This window comes from Ipomoea nil, unplaced genomic scaffold (genome assembly GCF_001879475.1).
Source record: "Ipomoea nil cultivar Tokyo-kokei standard unplaced genomic scaffold, Asagao_1.1 scaffold1617, whole genome shotgun sequence".
Lineage (NCBI taxonomy): Eukaryota > Viridiplantae > Streptophyta > Magnoliopsida > Solanales > Convolvulaceae > Ipomoea > Ipomoea nil.
Window position 1 is genome coordinate 209,549 of NW_017618045.1, and position 23,867 is coordinate 233,415.

The 23,867-nt window shown below is 35.6% G+C and overlaps 1 protein-coding gene and 2 non-coding genes across 3 annotated transcripts; all 3 read right to left on the reverse strand.

The window, feature by feature from the left end:
- Positions 1 to 3,695: 3,695 nt before the first annotated feature.
- Positions 3,696 to 3,767, reverse strand: TRNAP-AGG. The gene has a single exon. It is a non-coding gene; the product is annotated as a tRNA-Pro (tRNA).
- A 10,907-nt stretch (positions 3,768 to 14,674) lies between these two features.
- TRNAG-GCC lies at positions 14,675 to 14,745 on the reverse strand. The gene has a single exon. It is a non-coding gene; the product is annotated as a tRNA-Gly (tRNA).
- A 4,382-nt stretch (positions 14,746 to 19,127) lies between these two features.
- LOC109191078 lies at positions 19,128 to 20,144 on the reverse strand. Its single transcript, XM_019341650.1, has one exon. It carries the CDS (start codon positions 20,142 to 20,144, stop codon positions 19,128 to 19,130), a length of 1,017 nt encoding a protein of 338 aa, XP_019197195.1.
- Positions 20,145 to 23,867: the final 3,723 nt, after the last annotated feature.

The window sequence follows — 23,867 nt, forward strand, 5'->3', positions numbered from 1 at the left end:
TGTGTTTTGTCTCAACTAAAAAAAAATTGTAAACTTGTGTAATATATATATATATATATATATATATATATATATATATATATATATATATATATATATATATATAGAGAGAGAGAGAGAGAGAGAGAGAGAGTTAATTCTCAAAATGGTCCTCTAACTATGGCATTTTCTCAAATTGGTCCCTGACTTTTAATTTCTCCAAAGTGGTCCTCTGACTTTTAAATTTTAAGCCAAAATAGTGTTTTTAAACTGACACTGTCTCACATATTTTTATTATATTATCAAATTAAACTGCAATTGAATTGAAATAAAAGTGTAGTTGAGTTGAAATGAAACTGCAGTGTATACAAAATGAAACTGAATAACAATTTCACATATTTAAGTGTATATTGTTCAGTGAAACTGTAATTATATCAAAATGATATTGTAATTGTATTAACATGAAACTACAGTGCATATTTGATGTCTGGACCACAATGGTGGACTGCCGGTCCACGGTATAATTTGCCCGTTCTTAGAACGCAACCTTATGAGTTATTAGAATTGGACGTGCTAGAACTAGGCTTACAATTACATGTAGATATCGACTTATCGTAGTGAATTTGTGTGGGGGGCGGGTCTCGAGAATTTCTTCTCCTAATTACAGTTAGTTTTTTCATATGGTGATGTGGCATATATATATATAGGGACGCACTCAGGTGCGAATAAGTGCCCAGGAAGGAAATGCGAACGAATCAGCGCGTGACACGTGTCCAGATCTAATAACTTAAAAAAAAACGCGGTGGCATTTTCGTAAATAATTGAACATCGAAGTGCAAGTAAAATCTCTTATCAGTGCACATATTTTCACCTATAAGTGCATGTAATTTTGCCTTGTTAGCATTCACTTTCCGCAACCATTCATGCACCTGGGTGTGCTTATAACTATATGTGCAACTATTTATAACTATAGGTGCAACTACTTATAACTATATGTGCACCTACTTTCACCTATAAGTGCATGTAATTTCGTCTTGTTAACATTCATTGATCTGAGTTCAGCGGGTAGTAATACTCCTGAAAACCACTCGCAAACATTCATACACTTAGATACAACTACTTATACCTATGTGTGCAACTACTTAGAACTATAGGTGCAACTACTTAGAACTATAAGTGCAACTAAGTATTGATGCTCAGTGTAAATTTTTACTTGCACCTATAATACATTTTACATGCACTTGTAATACATTTTACTTGCACTTCGATGTTCAATTATTTACGAAAATGCCACCGCATTTTTTAAAAAAATCAGTGTTTCTCATCCATTAGATCTGGACACGTGGACGAACAGAATCCATTCCTATTTCGCGCCTGGGCGAGCCGTTCGCACCCGAGTGCAACTCTATATATATATATATATATATATATATATATATATATATATATATATATATATATATATATATATTGAAATGTTTCAGTGCGGTTGGGTGCTTATCGTGCGGTTATGCGGCTGATTAATGTGCGTGAGCTTTGTACTTAATGTGCGTGAGTCTTGTGCTTAATGTGTCTGAGCTTTGTACTTAATGTGCGTGAGTTTTGTACTAAATGTGCCTGAGTCTTGTGTTTAATGTGTCTGAGATTTGTACTTAATGTGTGTGAGTGTGTAATGTTAATGTGATCATGTTGCTCCTGTATATATACGTCTTCGTCTTCGTCTTCTCTTCCCCTCTTCCTCTCTCTCTGTTCTTCTTCATATATGTCTTCGTCTACGTCTTCGTCTTCTCTTCCTATTCCCATAATCCTTTCTTCTCTCTATCTGTTCTTCATCATATACGTCTTCGTCTTCTCTTCCTATTCCTTTAATCTCCTCTTCCCCTCTCTCTGTTCTTCATCATATACGTCTTCGTCTTCGTCTGACTTTTGTGTTTAATGTGTGTGAGTTTGTGGTCTGAATGTATTTTGTTTATAGCTTCCTGTGCGATTGTGTTAAAAGTCACGCACATTAAGCACAGACCTCTCGCACATTAAGCACAATACTCAGGCACATTAAGTACAAAACTCACGCACATTAACATTACACACTTACGCACATTAAGTACAAATCTCAGGCACATTAAGCACAAGACTCACGCACATTAAGTATAAAACTCACACACATTAATCAACCGCACAACCGCACGGGAAGCCACAAATGCACCTGATCCCTTCCATATATATATATATATATATATATATATATATATATATATATATATATATATATATATATATATATATATATATATATATATATCTTATCCATTCATTTGAATAGATCAACGGTTGAGTGTTGCAGAAAAATAAGAGAAGACAAGTTTCGTTTTAGAAACATTGTAAACTTGAAAGTTTGTAACAATTATAAAATTAATTATATATATTTTTTTACTAAAACCCTCAACTATTGATGAATCATGATGGACGGTTGAGATCCGTCCTCAGGACAATCTTGTTTTCATTTCATCTTGCCCGCACACGTATTAGATCGATGAAAACAAGTCTTTTGGGGCAAACTAAGAATCAATCTCACCTTTACATTTGAAAAAATCGAACGGAACATATCAAATTTAAAAAACAAATGCGGTGACACCAAATGTGCGTCGCTGTGCAACTTAGAACATTATACTATGTACTTCTCATGATTTTTCAAGAATGCACATTATGTTGTTAATTACAAAGTGCACATTTACTATTAAAAATTGCACTTTACAAAATGCGAAAGTGTAGTGCACACGTTTGAATTGAAGCACGTGGACCATAGTTTCTTTTTTTATTGGGTGACACGAAGATACGAACCCATGACTTTTGGCATGGCTCTGATACCAAATTAAAGCATGTGCTCCATCTCAACTAAAAACAAGATTGTCCATTAATGGTTATATGCTCAACAATTTCGATTTTAAAATTTATGATTGAACTTTTTGGTTCTATTTGATTTAGGGGTTCACATTTTAGTTTTTACTGCTTAGGATTTAGCATTTACGTACAATTTAAGTTCAAATTTTAGTTTTTCCATTGGTTTTTTAAAAGTTATTTTAGAAATGCACATTTAGTTGTTACAAAGTGCATAGTTTAATGTTCTAAGTTGCAAAGTAAAGTTGACAATAATTACGAAAATTTTATCGCATTTTTCTAAAATTTGATCTGATTCGTTTGATTTTTACTAGTGTTGCAAAAATCCCGTCTAGGCACCGATTAATCGACGCCTATGTGCTAGGCGCTGGTCGTCCACCTAGCGTATCACCATAATCGGTGGTATATGCGGGTGGTCGGCTAGGCTGCCGACTAAGCCGCTTAGGCATCGACTAGGTCACATAGTCGGCCGATTAGCTATTGTTCCCTTCTTTTTTAAATGGGTTATTTTACTCAAACAACATTGTTTTGAGCGAAATAACATTAAATTGTTCAAACTCTAGATATTTTTTAGGCTAATATTTAATATTTTAATATTAACTATTAAAGTATTAAAAGTTTATAATTATCAAGTCTTAAAAATTTTAAAAATTAAAAAATAATAATAATAATTTAAAAAAATTAAACAAATTTTTGAAAAATAAAAAAAATAAAATGAAAAATACATCAGCGCCTAAGCACCAATTCCTCATGTTTTGATTTCAAACTTTTTTTTTTTTAATTTTTGTTAGACTATGAATAACTAGTTTCTTAACTAGAAAGGGGCATTCCGAGAATTGAACTCAGGACCTCTTGCACCCTAAGCAAGAATCATACCACTAGACCAAATGTCCACTTGTTAAACTTTTTTGTAAATGATTTTTCGAGTGTTCTCATTTAACTCTAACTATAAGATGATTTTTTTCATACGAGAAGGGAAAAAGAATTGAACTCTCAACATTTCTTAAGATATGAGACTATGAGAGTGTACGGCCACTCACACCAATCAAGCTAGTTAGTCTAAAGGTACTTTGACGTAGAGGGTAGATTGTTTTGGCACTATATATATATCTTCTTCCATTCAAATTATCCTCTCAAAGTTTTTAAGTTTTGGCACTAATTACACGGTATCAAACAATGCAATAATTGTTAGTATCCCAATATAATCATCAAACTATAATGGCGGTACGGTGCAATGAACATATATTTGATATGAATTCTGAAGTCAACTATATTTAAGGCAGAGAATTGAATAATCCAAACTAATGGATGTGACAAAAAAGCTAAGGTAATTAAGTCCATGAATCATGATGTGATCTTTTTGTGTGTTTGTTTGCAATAATGCAACTGTTGCATTAAATTTCATATCGCAGAAGAGGGTTGCTTAATTGTTTGCAGAAAAAAAAAAAAAAATCTCCATTTTGCATAATTGCATATGCTTTTGATCCAAACCTAGAGCTACACTAGAAAAGTAGAAAACAGTTGGTATCCTACATTTTTGGAATTTATGTAGGGGGAGGCCAAACCATTATTTCTAATAATATACGCATTAACGATATTTTGGGAAGAAAAATTAAAGAATCCGTTTAGGAGGGAAGGGGTAAGAAAAACCAGGTAGGATATATTAGGACTCTATTTTAGACATATTAGGATACCACTCCCTCTTTTTGCATCATCTTTAATATTGCAGTCTATCTAACCTGAGCTCCGTAGTAGGAGAGTAAAATTATAGTGAAATTTTACAATGTCAGTCAATATGATCAGTATGAGTCATATATGATATCATTATATATATCATACATAATTAAATCATATATTATCGATCCTTTCAAAACAAAAATAATGATAATTTGTGTAATCATGTATGAATTTATAAGCTATTAAATATGTTGGTAATGTTCTAATGAGAATATAAAATATGTTGGTGTAATTAATCAAGTGCATTGATAATTTGTATATTTTAATATATTTTTTTAACTTAGGTGATCACAGCTTTGCCAAACCCTTAGAGCCACCGCGGAGGTAAATTGCGAGTCGCACAATTAGCCCACTGGTTAGATCGATCCTAGTCTTCATGTACGCACAAGTGATCCAATCTGAACCTTCCATCATCCTTGGACCTTTTTCCATACATATTTCCATTTACACAATTACACTTAATAATGCAAGTAATTTACCTTTTCACCAATCGTTATACCCTACACCACAGAGCGCGAAGCACTGTGAGCCGCGCGCCTCCCAAAACGACGTCATTTTGGGAGGCGCAGTAGGAAGTTGCTGTGATTATGTATATTTGTTCATACAATTATGTATATTTTTTGTTCATACAATTATGTACATTTTTTATACAATTATGTACATTCTTTTTTTACAATTATGTACATCCGAATCAGGAAATTTTTGTGTATTATGTTAAGAGTTGATGTGTATTATGTTAAAAGTTTATGTTTATTATGTATTATGTTAGATTATGTGTATTATCTTTAAAAAATATAATGTATATTTTGTTATACAATTATGTACATTCATGTATATAATTATGTACATTCATGTATAACATTATGTACATTTTTGAACATGAGGTTTTTTTTTAAGGAAAATTAACCGTCAAACACTGGGTAGCGAAATTTCAAAAAAAAAAAAAAAACTGAAACGACGTCTTTTTTCATCTGGGCGCACAGTGCAACGCGCGCCGTGGTGTAGGATATAAATTGCCCCTTTTCACATTATTGGTGCACATAATGATAACATTTTCACATTGGTCGACTTAATAATAATATTTGGTCCAAGCCCAGCAGGTTCATGGTCACAATTATACTGTGGACCATGGTCCAAAACGGCAGACACTATAGTGTATTTAAACTGACACTGTCTCACATATTATTTTTATTATATTATCAAATGACACTGCAACTGAATTGAAATAAAACTGTAGTTGTGTTGAAATGAAACTGCAGTGTATACAAAATGAAACTGAATAACAATTTCACATATTTGAGTGTATATTGTCTAGCGAAACTGTAGTAATATCAAAATGATACTGTAATTGTGTTAAATAAAACTACAGTACATATTTGATGTTTGGACCACAATGCATTGTGTACCGCGATCGACGGTATAATTTGCCAGTCATGGTAGCTAAACTTCGACCCAACCTTATGAGTTATTATAATTGTACGTGCTAGAACTAGGCTTACAATTACTTATTCCTGTGTAGATATCGACTTATCGTAGTGAATTTGTGTGGGGGCCGGAGAATATATATATATATATATATATATATATATATATATATATATATATATATATATATTTTGAAAGGTTCCCGTGCGGTTGAATGCTTTCCGTGCGGATATGCAGTGGATTAATGTGTGTGACATTTGTACTCAATGTGCGTGAGTGTTGTGCTTAATGTGCCTAGGATTTGTACTTAATGTGCATGAATGCGTAAAATGCAGCAGAAAATATTGATGTTAGCTTTTTCCCCATCCCCAGTAGCCATTGCCCCCTCCCTGATGATGATGATGCGGAGGCGGGCTAGGGTGGTTAAGAATTATGGGAATAATACAACAGAAATCCACACTTAGCTACTGTGCGTGCGTCATCTATATATATAAACATTCGACTGCAATGAAGGTAGCTGATAATCCAGAATCCATGGCCAAATTGAAGGAAGAAGTAACAAGAAGCTTGGGCGTTAATATGCGTGAGTTTCTGTTCTGCTTCCTTTTGAACTCGTAATTCTGAAATACTCACGCACATTAAACACAAATCTCACGCACATTAAACACAATACTCAAACATATTAAGTACAAAACTCACGCATATTAACATGACGCACATTAAGTACAAATCTCAGGCACATTGAGTACAAATCTCACGCACATTAAGTATAAACCTCACGCACATTAATCTACCGCACAACCGCACAGGAAGCCACAAATGCACCTGATCCCTTCCCTATATATATATATATATATATATATATATATATATATATATATATATATATAAACTTATCCATTCATTTGAATAGATTAACGATTGAGTGTTACTAAAAAATAAGAGAAAAAAGACCGGGTTTCGTTATATAAACATTGTAAACTTGAAAGATTGTAATAATTATAAAATTAATTCCATGTTTTTTTTTTTACTTAAACCCTCAACTATTAATGAATCATGATGGGCAGTTGAGATCCGTCATAAGGAGAATCTTATTTTCATTTCATCTTGCCCACACACGTATTGGATCAATGAAAACAAGTCTATTGGGAAAAACTAAGAATCAATCTCACCCTTACATTTGAAAAATCGAACGGACCATATCAAATTTAAAAAACAAATGCAGTGACACCAAAAGTCCGTCGTCGTGCAACTTAGAACATTATACTCTGTACTTCTCATGATTTTTCAAGAATGCACATTATGTTGTTAATTACAAAGTGCACATTTACTATTAAAACTTGCAGTTTACAAAATGCAAAAGTGTAGTGCACTTAGCGTTTGAATTTTAGAATTTATGACTGAATTTTTTGGTTTTATTTGATTTAGGGTTCACTTTTTAGTGCATAGGATTTAGCATTTACGATTTAAATTCAAATTTTAGTTTTTTCATTGATCTTTAAAAAAAAATTAGAAATGCACATTTAGTTGTTACAAATTGCATAGTTTAGTGTTCTAAGTTGCAAAGTAAAGTTGACAAAAATTATAAAAATTTCATCTCATTTTTTTTTTTTAAATTTGATCTGATTCGTTTGATTTTTACACACACACATGTTTCCTCATGTTTTGATTTCGAATATTTTTTTTAAATTACTATTTTTTAAAAGGAATAAGAGCCGAATAGGATATCAAGTTGTACCAAAAACTGCAATTGAATTATGCAATGCATAAAAAAAAATGCAATTAGATTTCTGAACCATCTAAAATTATGTAATTAAACTATAAGTGATATGTGCTCCCGATTGTAGACTTAGCAGCAGTAATTTTTGTAAAAAAAAAAAATAATAATTTTTTTTAATATATTTTAATAATTTTAAATAAATTATTTATTTAAAAAAAAAAAAAAAAAACAAACAAACAAACAAACCTACCTACTCTCTTTGTCTCTGGCCAGAAAGAAGTTATAATGCATGTCTAAATAAAATAGGCATCTTTAATTTTTTTTGTTAGACTATGTGGTGTTATAATGTATGTATAAATAAAATTAAAAGAAAATGGCATTTTTTTCTCTGAGTTATATACATATAGCACTTTTCCCCCCCTGAATTATTCAGGTAAGCACATTAGCCCCCTCAATTATTTTAAAAATGACAAATTTTTCCGCTGATATATTAAATTGACATTTCTACCCTTAAAGTAAACATTTTATTTATTTTTCTTCCCAAATAAATTATTGCGTATACGTAGGGATGACCACGGTTCGGTTCGAACTGAACCAGACACTATAGCAATCGAATTAAAAAATTTCGGTTATGATTAAGAACCAGAACTCAATATTTGAATTTCAATTTATTAAAATTATGAATCGAAAAAACTGGATCTTGAACCGGCGGTTCCGGATCCGGTTCGCGATTTTGAACCGTCTTTATTTTAAAATTTTATTTTTTATTTTAAAATAGTCTAAATTCAATAATAAATGTATTTTATTTTTTTCAGTTCGGAACATGAACTGATGAACCGACCGTTCCGGTTCGCGATTTTAATAAACTCTAAATATCGGGTTTCGATTCTAAATTGTAATTGGAATATTTCGGTTTGGTTGCTATAGTGTCCGTTTGGTTTGGTTGCAAAGTGTGGTCATAATTTGTTGGAGAAGAAAAATAATTGAAATATTTATTTTAAGAGTAAATATGTCCAATTAACATTTCAGGGGGAAAAACAGTCACTTAAATAATTTAGGGGGAAAAGTACTATAAGTATATAACTCAAGGAGAAAAAGTGTCATTTCCCTTAAAATTAAATTGGCATCTTTAATTTTTTTGTTAGACTATGAGGTATCCTTAATAACAAATATATTTTAGATATGTTAAGCTGAATAATTACTTTGTTAAACGAAAAGGGACATTCTAAGAATTGAACTCAAGACCTCTCACACCCTAAGCGAGAATCATACCACTAGACCAAATACCCACTTATTAAGCTTTTTTCTAAATTCGGTTTTGAGTGTTCTAAATTAGCTCTAACTGTAAGATGATTTTTTCATACGAGAAGGGAAAAAGATTTGAACTCCTGACTTCTCTTAAGATATGAGGGTGCACGGTCACTCATGCCAATCAAACTAGTTAGACTAAAAGTACTTTGACATAGAGAGTAGATTGTTTTGGTAGTAATTTACACTTCCATCATCCTTGGACCTTTTTCCATACATGTTTCCATTTACACTTAATAGTGCAAGTAATTTACCTTTTCACATTATTGATGCACATAATGATAACCTTTTAACATTGGTGGACTTAATAATAATATTTGTTGCAACTAATGATAACGTTAGGTGCGCTTAATATTATTATATTGCTCGGTATACATTATTTGTTGCACTTTTAATACATTTTACTTGTACTTATGTGCACTCTATGAAACTATTACTTGCACTTCAAAGTTTAATTATTTGCAAAAATGTCACGGCATATTTTTTTTAAAGTGTTTCTGATCTGTTAGATCTATCTAGATAGACGGATGCGATGAGTTCCTATATATTTATCTCCTGAACAGGCATTCTCTTTTGATCTGTTTCACACATACATATGGTCGCGCTCCCATGAGAGCCACCCTTAATGTGAGAACGTGAGGACTAATCTAGACCATTAAATCATAATGATGCACGGTTGAGATTAAAAGGAACAAATCACACGGATTAAGGAAACAAATTCCTATAAAATATATTGTTAGCGGTAAATTAGTCTTATTAGAAGTTGTGCATTCCTATACAGAATGTCATGCATTCCTATATCAAATGTCATGCATCGATAACTCTATGGTTGTGCATTCAAACACCGCCAAAAAATCCTACGATGGACATCTCAATATCCTATGATGCACCGCACTAAGTGCACTAATGCACATATCACCAGCTTATGATGCACAACTCACGACACTTGGTTGCACAACCAGCATACCTGAATGCACAACCGTACTACCCAAACATGTGTACAAGATCTAAATTTAGGCCTGTTATACTCAAAAGAACGAGCGAAAAATAAAAATAAAAAATATTGATCAATTTTCATGGACAAACATATGATCGATGATGAAGAAATCACAGCTTCAAATCGCAACATTGATGATATTTTTGTAAAGAAGTCTTTACGTGTAGGATTTGAAGATTGTTATCTTTTAAGTTGAGTGACATTTACATGAATCAATCTCGAAGATTGGGTCTTGAAAACCAGAAGTTGTACTATTTTTTCTTTAATTGAGTTTTGATGTTATTTTCTTAATTAAAGTTTTTTAGTGAGGCACCTAGTGCAACATATGAATGCATACATTCCATCATTTTTTCATGTACTATTTTCTTCAACTAAGTTTTTTCCCACTGAGTTTTTTTCTACTGAGATTTTAACGAGGCATGAGTATGATATAGTAATATCCAATGGGAAGTATTGTAAAATGTAAATAAATATATGTGGACATTACTAGAGATATTATATTATGTGGACATTACTAGAGATATTATATTATTACAATACATCTTCATCGTTAATAGTCTTATAGTCATATTAGAACTCTGTATATATTGAATTAAAAAATGATTAATAAAAATATCTATAATTCTCTCTGTATTTTTCATTTTTCTCTTTACCTTATTACTTTACTGCAATTAAAATCATACAACTATTCGCGTGAGAATACTTCCGATTTCACAATTAGATATTTATCATATAGTAGATATTATTTCATTAATTAAACGTGTCGAATATGTGTGGAAACCATATCCTGAAAACGTAAAAAATCTGAGCCCATTCTCCAGTCACTGTTCAAGCCCAATTTTATGGCCATCCATAGAAGAGAAAGCCCCTTCATCACTACAAAGGCCAAAGGGTTTGTTACACAAATGCAAAAACGACGTCGTTTTGACTAAAAACGTGTGTCTCACTTAAAAAAAAAAAAATCAGTTTCAATTCTCAGCAATAACATTATGTTGTTCATTCATTCTGGATTTTTAGTTATGAAATTATGGATGTGTAGTTATGTAATTCTGGATTTATAGTTATGAAATTATGGATGTGTAATTATGCATGGTGTAGTTATGTAATTCTGGATTTATAGTTAGTTATGGATGTATAGTTATGCAATTCTAGATGTATAGTTATGAAGTTATGGATGTGTAGTTATGCAATTCTGGATTTATAGTTATGAAGTTATGGATGTGTAGTTATGCAATTCTGGATATATAGTCATGAAGTTATAGATGTGTAGTTATGCATGCAATTCTGGATTTATAGTTATGAAGTCATGGATGTATAATTATACAATTCTGGATGTATAGTTATGTAATTCTGGAAGTATAGTTACGCAATTCTGGATGTATAGTTATGAAGTTATTGATGTGTAATTATGCAATTTTGAATGTATAGTTATAATTTTTTTTTAGTCAACGTCAAAACGACGTCGCTTTTGCATCTGTGTGCACCATGCATGGTGCACACGGATGCACAACATAACGCTCTTGGTCAAAGTACTACGTTGCCTTATTGACTTTAAATTATTATGCTTTAATTTTGTACAATTTAGTTCTTACATTTTAAAATTTGATACAATTATAAATAATCGTCAAAACTATTAAATATCATTGTTAAGTTCGATGACATGGCTTGCTACGTTAGGATATTAATTATCAAGTGGCACAAGTTAGTTTAGGACTTGTTTGATAATTGGTGAATCTGTTATTTTTAGCGTCATGACAATATTAAAACGTTGAAAATTTTGTTTAGTAAATGACGATTTAAAGCAATGACTATACTCCAAATCACTAAAATATGAAACACTACAATTTACAACGTTTCAAATTGACATTTTGAGTATTTACAAAAATGCACCTTAAATATATATATATTTTTTTAAATTGTTTTGTTAATAGAAGCCTCAGGCTTCTTTAATAATGAAACCTGAGGGTTCTCATCTCCTCCCCATTCGAGGTGGAAATTGGACGTGTAGGGGTGAATAATGGGACGTTGAGCTCCCCTTTTAATGAAAAAGTTCGATGCCAATCCCACATCAGTTTTCTTTTATTTTTATTATTATTATTATTATTATTATTATTATTATTATTATTATTATTATTATAAATGTTTTTTTAGCAATTAACCGCTAACATTAAACAGCTAATTTTATCAAAGATTTTCTTACAAATCACTAATACAATCTACTAGCCAAACCCGCTAACACAATCCGCTATTCGCTAATCGCTAACCGCTGATTGTCAAACAAGTTCTTAGACTTGTATTAACAAAATACAAATTTATACTAGGCAAAGTCGCAAAGAGAGACGCAACATCATATCTTGTATTAATAAGATCGGGAAAAAATAACCCTAACTTAGTTGGTTGAGATGAGAGTTGCCAATCGACTATATTGTACAATAGTGGGAGTTACCTATCGACTGAGAAGAGTCTATAATATATAATAATTTATATATAGATCAGAAAGTCTACGGTACCGATCGACTTCATTGCAACTACTTGTGTCTAGAACATTTTTCTCACAATACCTAATACGAACTTAAAGTCTTTCTCAAAACTTTTGTCTTGTACTCAGTACAAGTGGTAGCAATGTCAATCATTATTGTAGACTTTTCACATTATATATCTCTTGAAAAATATTTAATAAAATAAATATTGTATATTAAATTATTGGAATAAGGGTCAAATAGGCCATCAAACTGCACATGATAATACAATTAGGCCATTGAACCCAAAAAACCAACAATTGAGTCCCTAAACTTATCAATTTCTAACAATTCTTCCAATTTGAAGGTTTCCAACAAGTCCACAGGTCATCCTCCAAATTAATTATTTTTTAAAAAATAAAATTTAAAAATTAATTATTAAATTTAAAAAAAAAAAAAAAAAAACAGATCGGCTGAATTCTGTTTTTTTTTTTAATTATTTAAATAATTAATTTTTAAATTTTATTTTTTAAAAAATAATTAATTTGGGAGGATGACATGTTAACTTATTGGAAATCTATAAATTGGAATAATTGTTTGAAATTAGTTAGTTTAGGGATCTAATTGTTGGTTTTTTAAGTTCAGTGGCCTAATTGCATTATCGTGTGCAGTTCGATGGCCTATTTGACCCTTATTCCTAAATTATTCTATATATTTAATTTAAAATTCATTGGGAAATATGATATTATAATTGTATTAATACATTTGTGTAGTTTACAAAATAAAGCAATTAAATATAAGATGCATTATGTAAGTTGATTTTAATATTATACTCCGTAATTATTTAAGTAGATGTAGGAGACTTTAGAAGTTTAATTTGAGAATGATAATAATTTCGATTTGGAATGATAAATCACTATAAGATATAGGAAAAAATAAAAAGGAACAAATTAAGAGAATCAATCCATAGGTCTGAATTACGAATTAATGCTAGTTGTCAATTTGGGATGTTTAGCAACTATAGAAAGGAAAACTAACTGCAATGATATTTTAGTAAATATTTCAAACTTAAAGTACAATGGTGTAAGAACTATAAGTATGTCTTCTGAAAACAATAACATTAATATATATATATATATATATGATATTAACATAAATTAAAAGAAAAATTACCAAATATACCCTTAACGTTATACCAATAAAATAATAATAATAATAATTATTATTAGACCCTAAATTTTAAAAAGTTGTAATTGGACACTACAACTCTTCAATTTTATTTAATTGAATTGATAACTTATTAAATTGATACAATTAGATCAATTAGATAGTAAAATTAAATGTGATAATCCGTATTGATTTTTTTCAAAAATAAATTAATTAAAAAAATTGACAGCTTCTTGATAGAGAAGTTGGCAATTTTTCCATTCAATTGGACATAGTAGCAAAGATGTCTAGCTAGACGGAGAAGCAATGTCCAGCTAGACGAAGAAGACGTCTTAGCTTCTTTATATAGGTGATGGAGAGACCGTCGGCCTCTCAGTATATATATTTTATATAATTTTTAATTTATTTTATTTATTTTACCAACATATTTACCAATTACTTTTAGGTAACTGCTATTTAGTTTCATTATATGAAATTGACAAGTTAATATGTTTAATTGTAACTTTTAAAATTTAGGAGTTTAATTATTTTTCACATAAAATTCAAGGGCATAGTTGACCATTTTTCTTAAATTAAATAAACAATAAGAATAGCTATAATATTTAAATACATATGTGTAAAAAACAACAATAAGAGTTAAATAGATTCTTGAATTGTTCATGAAAGCACAATTAAGTTCATCTACTACCCAAAAAAAAAAAAATAATAATAATAATAATAATGAAGCTTTTTTATTTTTACCTATTCTTACTTGTAGACAAGAAGTTAGTGCTAACTTGGATATCACATAATGCAACATTATTATTATTTACTAAAATAGTACTCCGTAGTCCGTATTACTATTTTTTTGAGGACAAAATTGATTTTAGCCACAAAAGGATGGAAGCTCAGATGCGCTGATAGTCGTACAGTTTATATATATTCAGACAAATCGTGGCGACCCAATCACCACTCATGCGCAAAGTTGATCACAGCTTCTCATCAGAGTGCACCAGCCGGGAATCGAACCCGGGTCTGTACCGTGGCAGGGTACTATTCTACCACTAGACCACTGGTGCTACTTGGCTCTCTCTCTCGAATATGTTAAACTTAATTACTAGATTGCAATATAGGTTGCAATAGTTTGTTATAGGTAAGACCAAGAGAAAAGAAATTCTAAGAAGCAATATCTTCCATCTTTTTTAAAGAATTGAAGAAATCAAATTTAGCTCAGGAGAACATGTTTAAGTGCATGCATACCTTCCACATTATTTTACAGAAACAAATAATTAATATCAAATCAAAGGAGATTTCTTTCTCAACATCAATCATTTCATACACCATCCCTTCAAATCTGAGGGCTGGTATCAGAGTGGCATAAGCTAAGATTGATCCAGTTGTGTATGAGAACTTCCATTAGGCTAATGAATTCCCAAGCTGTCTCTCCTTGAATATCTGGCTCAGCCTAATAATGTATAGTGTTGTATGGTCCTCATAGCTAAGGCTCCGATCCTAACAATCTGCATCATGCAAACTTAAGTCATACTCCCTCATAAACAAACATGTTTAATTTGTGGGCCGATTGCTCTCGGGGCATATATAGCTCAGTGGTCAAAACTCAAAAGGTTGAGTGTGGGTGTAGTGACCCAGCAAATACCCGAGTTTGAATCTTTAATAGGGAAGGATCTCAGCCTTAAGGCAAAAAGCAAGTACTCAGACCCTGAGTTACTAATGCACATGCATCCCGCAACCCCAAGGCAGGAGGTGAGGGACCTGAGATTTAGAGTTTAAGCCCATATTTGCAAGCCGAGACATGCACGTACTAGCTAGTGGTTTCAGAACTCATGCTGCATCGGAAATAATCTAAATGTTGTTTGGTCCATACTTTACTCAAGTTATATAGAGTTACCACAATAAGATTGAAAAAAATATTGATTTTTACTTTTCATTATCATATTATATTATTATATACTCTCTACATATAGCAAAATATATAAGATTCTAGAGGGTTCCGTGTGTGAAATTAGAGAAAATTTTACTCAATATCACTGTTAGAAATATTTGCTATTTGTGAAAAGATAAACAAATAAAAAAAAAAAAAAAGATAACTTGTAAAGACAGAAATGCCCTTGGTCTAGACGGTCAACAAATGATAAACACGATGGAGGACTAAAAGTGGTATGATCAGAAAAAAAGTGAACAAAATGTGACAAAATTTTTTATGGTAAACTAAAAATGGACAACCCTAGTAAAAGTATGACTAAAAAAGAATTAAGTGTAAAATAAAATCGTTAAAGTTTACTATTTTTTTGAAAAGAGCCTGTGCGGCATTTATTGAAAGTAAGTTGAAATAGAATCTGGCGGGCCAGAGTCCGAATACATAGCAGCTGAGTAATTAAAAGCAAAAGTTGCTAAAGTGTGTGCTAAGTAATTATCTGATCTAGGAATAAAACGGAGTGAACAATAATCAAAGGAAATCATTCGGTTTCTGCAGCTATCAATAGCATAGCCAAGGTATGAGTGAGGCGAATCCTTCGCAAGTGATAAATATTGTTGAAGTGTCAAGCAGTCTGTTAAGAGGTCGACCGATCGTTCTCCACGATCCCATAGCCAAGATAAAACTTCTTTGCATGCAAACGCCTCTGCCATAAGAGGGGAGAAGCAGTCTATCATCGGTGCCTGTAGAGCTGAGATATACAATCCTTGTGTGTCAAGGAGGATTGCCCCTACAGTCGCTTTGCTCGTGTTGTGGTAGTACGCCGCATCAAAGTAGCATTGGTTCCGCATGCCTCCATGGCTTACGGATGAGGGGATGGCCGTGTGCGTTCCGGTGGCCAAAGCATTCGGCCCTCGGCTTTGAAGCCGAACAGCAGCAGGCTGGGCGATAGCCCCTTGGGCTTGTTCGGTATTGACCGTGGCAGTCCCTCTGTCGGCCGGCTGCGTGCGGCCCAGGTGTGCAAGTTGCCACGCCCGGATTGTTGTGGTTTCAGTAGCAATGATCTTCCGTGGTCTGGGTAAGCATGCATCCCATACAGCCCCATTTCTCGCTCGCCATATATAATATAATAGGGCCACTGCATAAACAATTCCATCATCATCTAGAACATTCAATATTTCATTAAACCAAACATGAAAAATATCTGTGACACTATTGGGGATTGGAAGGTGAGATTGAGCCCAAATGTTCATTGTATAATCACATCTGACTAAAGAGTGCATAGTATCCTCATGCATGATCTCACACATAGCACATGTTGGATCAATTTCCACTCTCTTTATAATCAGGTTCCTTGTAGTGGGCAATATATCATTTAAGGCTTTCCATAAAAATGTCTTCCATCTTGGGGGTACTTTGAGCTTCCATAATTTGGGCCATTTATCAAACATCCCAGTTGTTTGAACATAGTTCCCCACTATTTGCATGTAACCACTTTTGACCGAGTATTCACCTGTTATGTCTCCATACCAATGCCACACATCCTCATAATCCGGTGACACAGGTATTTTCAATATTCGTGCCACATCCGCTGGAATAAAAATATCTGTTAAAATGTCATGATCCCATGATCCCGTTTCCTGATCCATTAAATCCATAACTGTTGCCTGCGCCAATTGTGGTGGTTTTTCAGTAATTATTTTTGCATTGTGCTCATCCTGAAGCCATGGGTGATCACATATCAGGGTTGCCCTTCCATTTCCAATCCTGCGCCTAACTACTCCACAAATTAATTCCTGCGTAGCCATGATACTACGCCAACAGAAACTTGGGTTATTCCCTAAACAAGCATCAAAGAAAGACCCTTTAGGATAATACCTGGCTTTAAATATTCTTGACACCAATGACTCAGGTTTCGTGAGTAAACGCCAGGCCTGTTTCCCCAACATGGCTAAATTAAAGGCGCGCAATTCCTTAAAGCCCAATCCCCCATACTTCTTAGTGATAAACAACCTATCCCACGCTTTCCAGTGGATGCCCTGGTCATCTTTAGATCTCCACCAGTAACGGTTCATAGTTCTCTCAATAGCTGTGCAAACATTCATAGGTAGTAAAAAGACACTCATTGAAAAGGTGGGCATAGATTGTGCCACACTTTTCAACAAAACCTCCTTACCTGCTTGTGATAGTAACTTCTTATTCCATGACCTAATTCTTTGTCTAATTTTGTCCTCAATATATGAGAAAGATGCCTTTCTATTCCTGCCCACAAATGATGGAAGCCCTAAATATTTCCCAAAATTTGGAGCCTGCACAACTCCTAAGATATTGGCAACCTCCTCCATGTCCTCATCTCGTGTGTTCTTACTATAGCAAATACTTGACTTATAATAATTCACTGCTTGCCTAGACATCTCCTCATACACTGACAAACACTGTTTAACCATTTCAGCCTCCTGGACATTTGCTCTAAAAAAGAGTAAACTGTCATCTGCAAAGAACAAATGGAGATAGGGGGGCTCCTCTAGCCACTCTGCAACCATGTAATTCTCCCCTTAACTGCGCCTGTTGCAGCAATAATGAAAGTCCTTCAGCACAAATAATAAAGAGATAGGGCGACAGGGGGTCACCCTGCCTCAAACCTCGAGTTGGATTGATTTGCTCACTTCGTGTCCCATTAACCAATATACTATATGAGACTGAGGTTACACATAACATTATTAACTCCACCCACCTTTCATCAAAACCCAACGCTAGCATCATATTACGTAAAAAGGGCCACTCCATTTGATCATAGGGTTTCACCATGTCTAGTTTCAAAGCCCCCCATCCTGTGATTCCACATTGCTTCCTGTTCAAAAAATGACCAACTTCGGCAGCAATCAAAATATTATCTGTTATTAGTCTGTCAGATATAAAAGCACTTTGAGTGTCAGATATAATATCCCCCATCAGTGGCTTCATTCTGGCAGTTATGACTTTAGCCATAATCCTATAGATCACATTACTTAACGCTATTGGTCTATAGTCTGAGACCAATTCAGGATTTTTCTTCTTGGGGATCAGGATTATGTTCGTATCATTCAGGCTAGCAGGAAAAGAACGAGCATTAAGACAATTCACAATATAGGTCGACACATCTCCACCCACTACATCCCAGAAATGCGGGTAGAAACCCGGATTCATTCCATCCGGTCCTGGTGCTTTGTCAGGAAACATAGAGAATAGAGCATTCTTTACCTCAACAACATCAAAGGGTCGCAATAGTGTCTCATTCTGTACCTGTGTTACCCGAGAGCCTATATTTCCAAAGAAATCCTCATTGTCATTAAGAGAGCCGTAACTGAAGATATTCCGATAATAGTTCAAGATAATATTCCTCATGGCCTCTCCCTCAACCCAATCCCCATTATCATTCATAATTTTAATAATGGTATTCTTTTTCTTGCGATGAGATGCATACATGTGATAAAATTTCGTATTTGCATCCGCGTCCTTAAGCCAATGCTGCTTGGCCCTCTGCCTCTAGTATGCATCTTCCTGTGCTTCAATACGATTCAGGCACTCCTCTAATCGTTGAAATTCAGCCAATGATGCTGGGTCACTACACCCCCTCAGACGTAACTGCTCCTTCCGTAGGTTCCTTATTCGTTCACCAAACTTATGAAATCGATCTCCTCCCCAACACGCTAAACGATTTCCACAATAAGAAATACATTCCTGCAAATTCCTTCCTCCACCTTCATTCCATGACTTTTCCACCACTTCTCTACATCCTTCATCATGCAACCATGCCATTTCAAAACGAAACCCTCTTTTCAAACCACCCCTCCTTTCCCGAAGATTCAGAATCCCAAGGAAAAGAGCAGAATGATCCGACTTTCGGGTCAATATATTCTGCACATTAGCATCCGACACCTTCTCACGCCAACTCTGGTTAGCCAAAACTTTGTCTAACCTTTCCTCTATCCAATTTGGTGTGCCTTTTCCTTTTTCCCAAGTAAACAGATATCTAGTCATTGGCATATGCGCTAAACCACAATCCTCTATAGTCTCACCAAAACCATGAAGCAAACTATCAGGATGGGGGTTTCCACCTCTCTTCTCAGATTGGAATAACAAGTCATTAAAGTCACCAATCATTACCCACGGTAGATCTGATCTGCCAGCTAAAGTACGAATAAGGTCCCAAGAGTCTCTCCGTTGACCCCTTTGCGAAAAGCCATAAAATCCCGTCATTCTCCATTTATCACATCCCGGTATACTCACTTCAACATCCACATAGTTTTTGGAATAACTCATCAACCTTGCCGTATTATTTGCTCTCCACAACAGAGTCAAACCTCCACTCAATCCAGAACTATCAATACAAAAGAGACCATCGAAACCAAGTTTAATCCGAAGTCGTTCAGCATGATCTCGGCTAACCTTGGTTTCCATTAGAAATACAAAGTCGGGTTTCTTACAGGACACCATGTCCTCAATCTCACGAACTGTCCGTGGATTACCCAAGCCACGGCAGTTCCAACTCAAGGTACTCATTGGGACTGGCGGGCCTGATCCACAGGTCCCGCCGTATTCAAAGCATCAGAATCAACTACCATACTTCCATTCAAAACACTCAACGCCCCACCATCCGTCCTTCGCCTTTTTGGATCTACCCGAATACCCTCCCCCGCTCCTACTACTCCCTCGCCCCTCACACCACCCACTCCTTCGACTTCCGATTCCATCTCAGAAACGGCCACTCTTTCCTCCCGAACTTGCACACTCCCTCTACTCCTGAACCCTACTGCCGTAACCTTGCCTTCACCCCCATAACCAATCTCACGGCGCCTCTCTTGCCCCAACTGGAACCATTTATCACCCAACACCTTCGCTGGACTAGAACCTGCCGCCCTCATACTCACGCCAAATGGGTATTGTTCCGGTTTCAACAATGACCGGCGAGCTTGCAAGCAAAATTTATCCGTGTGCCCCATTCTCCCACAGAAAAAGCAAAACATATGGAGGTGTTCATACCTAAAGTTAATCCATGTCCACGACCCATCCCTTAAAATCATCTTCATTCGCCGCTTCAAGGGGTTAGACACGTCGTGAGTGATTCTAATTCTGTAGAAGGACGTCCACTGTCTCTCGAAGTTGCGTTCATCATACCGTAAAAACACGCTGGCATAGTCACCGATCCTTTCCAAAACTTTCACCGTACAGTATCCCGGAGGTATATCCGAAACCTGAACCCATAAGTCAACAGAATTCATACTAACCTGCAACGGATCTTCTCCATCATTTAGGACTTGGCAGAGCAGCGTCGCATTCTCAAACGCCCAAGGTCCCTCCTCCAATACACGTCGCATGTCCGGTTCATCGAAGAAGGTGAACAAGAATAGGTTCGGCTGCACATCCGTTATCTCAATACCCATGAGTAGTCTCCAAGCCGAAGCCATAACACGCTTCATCACATCTTTCTTGATGATTCGATCCGTTAAAAAACGGCCAACGATGGTCCAGGTTAGTTTCGTCGCCGGCAGAACGGGGCCGCCAACTGCTTCATCTTCGAAACGAATTCCTTGCTCTTCATCCTCCAGCGTGATGTCGGCAGTGTGCGCAATAATCTCCTGAACATCCATGGCGCAGAACAATCAGCCTCGTTGTCTTCGGTCGCATGTACGTAAACCAAACCCTAGATCTCAGGGAGAGAATAAGAAAACCCTAGATCCCAGGGAGAGAAGATTATTATTATTAATATCGTTAAAGTTTACTATACTCTTTCACAAACCAAATAATAAAATAAACTTTCTATTCTATTTTATTATTTGCTTACTCTATTTCCTAGGATTCCTATTCCTCTAATATTCATTTGTTATAGTTTCTTGCTATTGGGAGACATCTTCCAATTTATAGTGAAAAAGAAAATTGAAGATCATCAAAATTTAGATTAGTAATTCTTTTAGAATGAATTTTTAAATATAATGTAACTCATAAATCTTTAAAAAATTTAAATTCATCATATTTGTTTCAAAAAGAAAATATAAATCTTGGTTGAGACGCTTAGGTCGAGGTGATGAGAACGTGTATTCTATGTATTCAATAATGATCGAGAACCAGAGATGATAAATACAATAGAAACCTATCTAGGATACACAAGATAAAGAGTCCAAGATAGAACACAATACTACCGAAAGATGTATTCCTAATACTCCCCCTCAAGCTCAAGTCGGGTGACTAACAACGTTGAGCTTGTCACGCAGCATAGTAAAACGAGGACCAGCCAGAGGTTTAGTGAAGATGTCAGCAACCTGATCCTTTGTAGAGATGAAATTAACCTGAAGCTCCTCATTTGGCCACTTTATCACGCACGAAATGATAGTCGATCTCAACATGCTTAGTGCGAGCATGAAAGATCGGATTTGCACAGAGATAGGTGGCGCCCAAGTTATCACACCACAGCTTGGGAGACACAGATAAAGGCAGACCCAACTCACGTAGCAAGGCAACTAACCAGGTGACCTCAGCCGCGACATCGGCCAACGCCTTGTATTCTGCCTCAGTTGACGACCGAGCCACCGTCCTCTGCTTCCGACACGACCAAGAAATCAAATTGGACCCGAGATAGATAGCATAGCCACTAGTAGAATTCCGATCTTCAGGCGAACCAGCCCAGTCAGAATCACTAAAAGCATGCAGAACATCTGAAGAGGAACGACACAAGCGCAAGCCAAAATGCAAGGTACCCTTGACGTAGCGCAAGACCCGCTTTAACATAGCCCAATGAGCAACCGTCGGAGCGTGCATATGCTGACACAACCTGTTCACCGCAAAAGACAGGTCAGGACGGGTCACCGTCAAATACTGTAAGGCACCAGTAAGACTTCTGTAGTGAGTAGGATCAGCATAGGGCTCAACAGAATCAGTATCCACCTTAGCCACAGAGAGTGGCGTGACTAAGGCCTTACAGTCAACCATGCCAGCTCGTTTCAAAATATCACCCATGTACCTGCGCTGAGACAACAACAAACCACCAGACACAGGAATAGTTTCAATGCCAAGGAAAAAGGAAGGAGATCCCATATCACGGACTTTAAACGCAGTAGACATCCGACTAATCAAAGCAGAAACACAAGCCGAGTCACTACCCATAATCAATATATCATCAACATACACCAAAAGATAAACAGACACACCATCAACAGAGTATATAAACAACGAAACATCAGTTTGCGAGGGACGAAAACCAACCGACACCAAAAACTCATGCAAACGCATGAACCAAGCCCGAGGAGCCTGCTTCAAACCATACAACGATCGTTGTAACAAACACACATAATCTGGATGAACCTTATCCTCATACCCCGGGGGCTGGCGCATGTATACAGTCTCAGCCAACCGCCCATTAAGAAAAGCGTTATGGATGTCCAGTTGACGAATCACCCATCCACGAGAACACGCCAAAGACAGAAGCAGACGCACAGTCGTAGGCTTCACAACAGGGCTAAAAGTCTCAAAAAAATCCTCGTCCGGGACCTGATTAAAACCCTTAGCCACAAGCCTTGCCTTGTAGCGCTCAATAGACCCATCAGCCTTGCGCTTGACACGGAAGACCCACTTGCAGCCAACCACATTCTGACCAGACTGAGCCGGAACAAGGCGCCATGTCTGATTATGCAACAGAGCATTAAACTCCGCATCTATCGCCTCACGCCACTCAGCATGACGAACAGCCTGAGTAAAACAAGTAGGTTCCTGGGGAATAACCTGAGACACCAAAGCACAGCGAGGCTGATCATGAGGCATATGCCAGAGAGTCATACCATGGGAACGAGACTGGCCCCGGACCCGCTTAACGAGGACGCCCAATCGGCCGAGAAGCACGCTCCGGAGCTACAGACGGGACTGTAGACACACGCTCAGGAGCTATTGGCGGCACACCAACCGAGCCAACAACAGAGAGAGACGGAGGAGGCTCAGAAGTCCGTGAGAAACCCGCTGCACCCCACGGAACAGCAGGAACATGCATGACCACCGAACCCTCACTAACAGGAGGGCGTGCAAAGGGGAAACTGCACTCATCAAAACGAACATGTCTACACACAAAAATACAGTTAGTGTTCAGGTCCATGCATCTATAACCACGAAAAGACGGCGGGTAGCCGAGAAAAACACACGGAGCAGACCGGTAATCTAACTTATGACGATTATATGGACGCAAGTGTGGGTAACACAGACAGCCAAAAACCCTAAGAAACGTATACGAAGGAGGAGAGC

What these genes read in the sequence shown, in the direction of transcription:
- LOC109191078 (XM_019341650.1), bottom strand. Translation starts at nt 20,144, where the DNA reads ATGAGTACCTTGAGTTGGAACTGCCGTGGCTTGGGTAATCCACGGACA.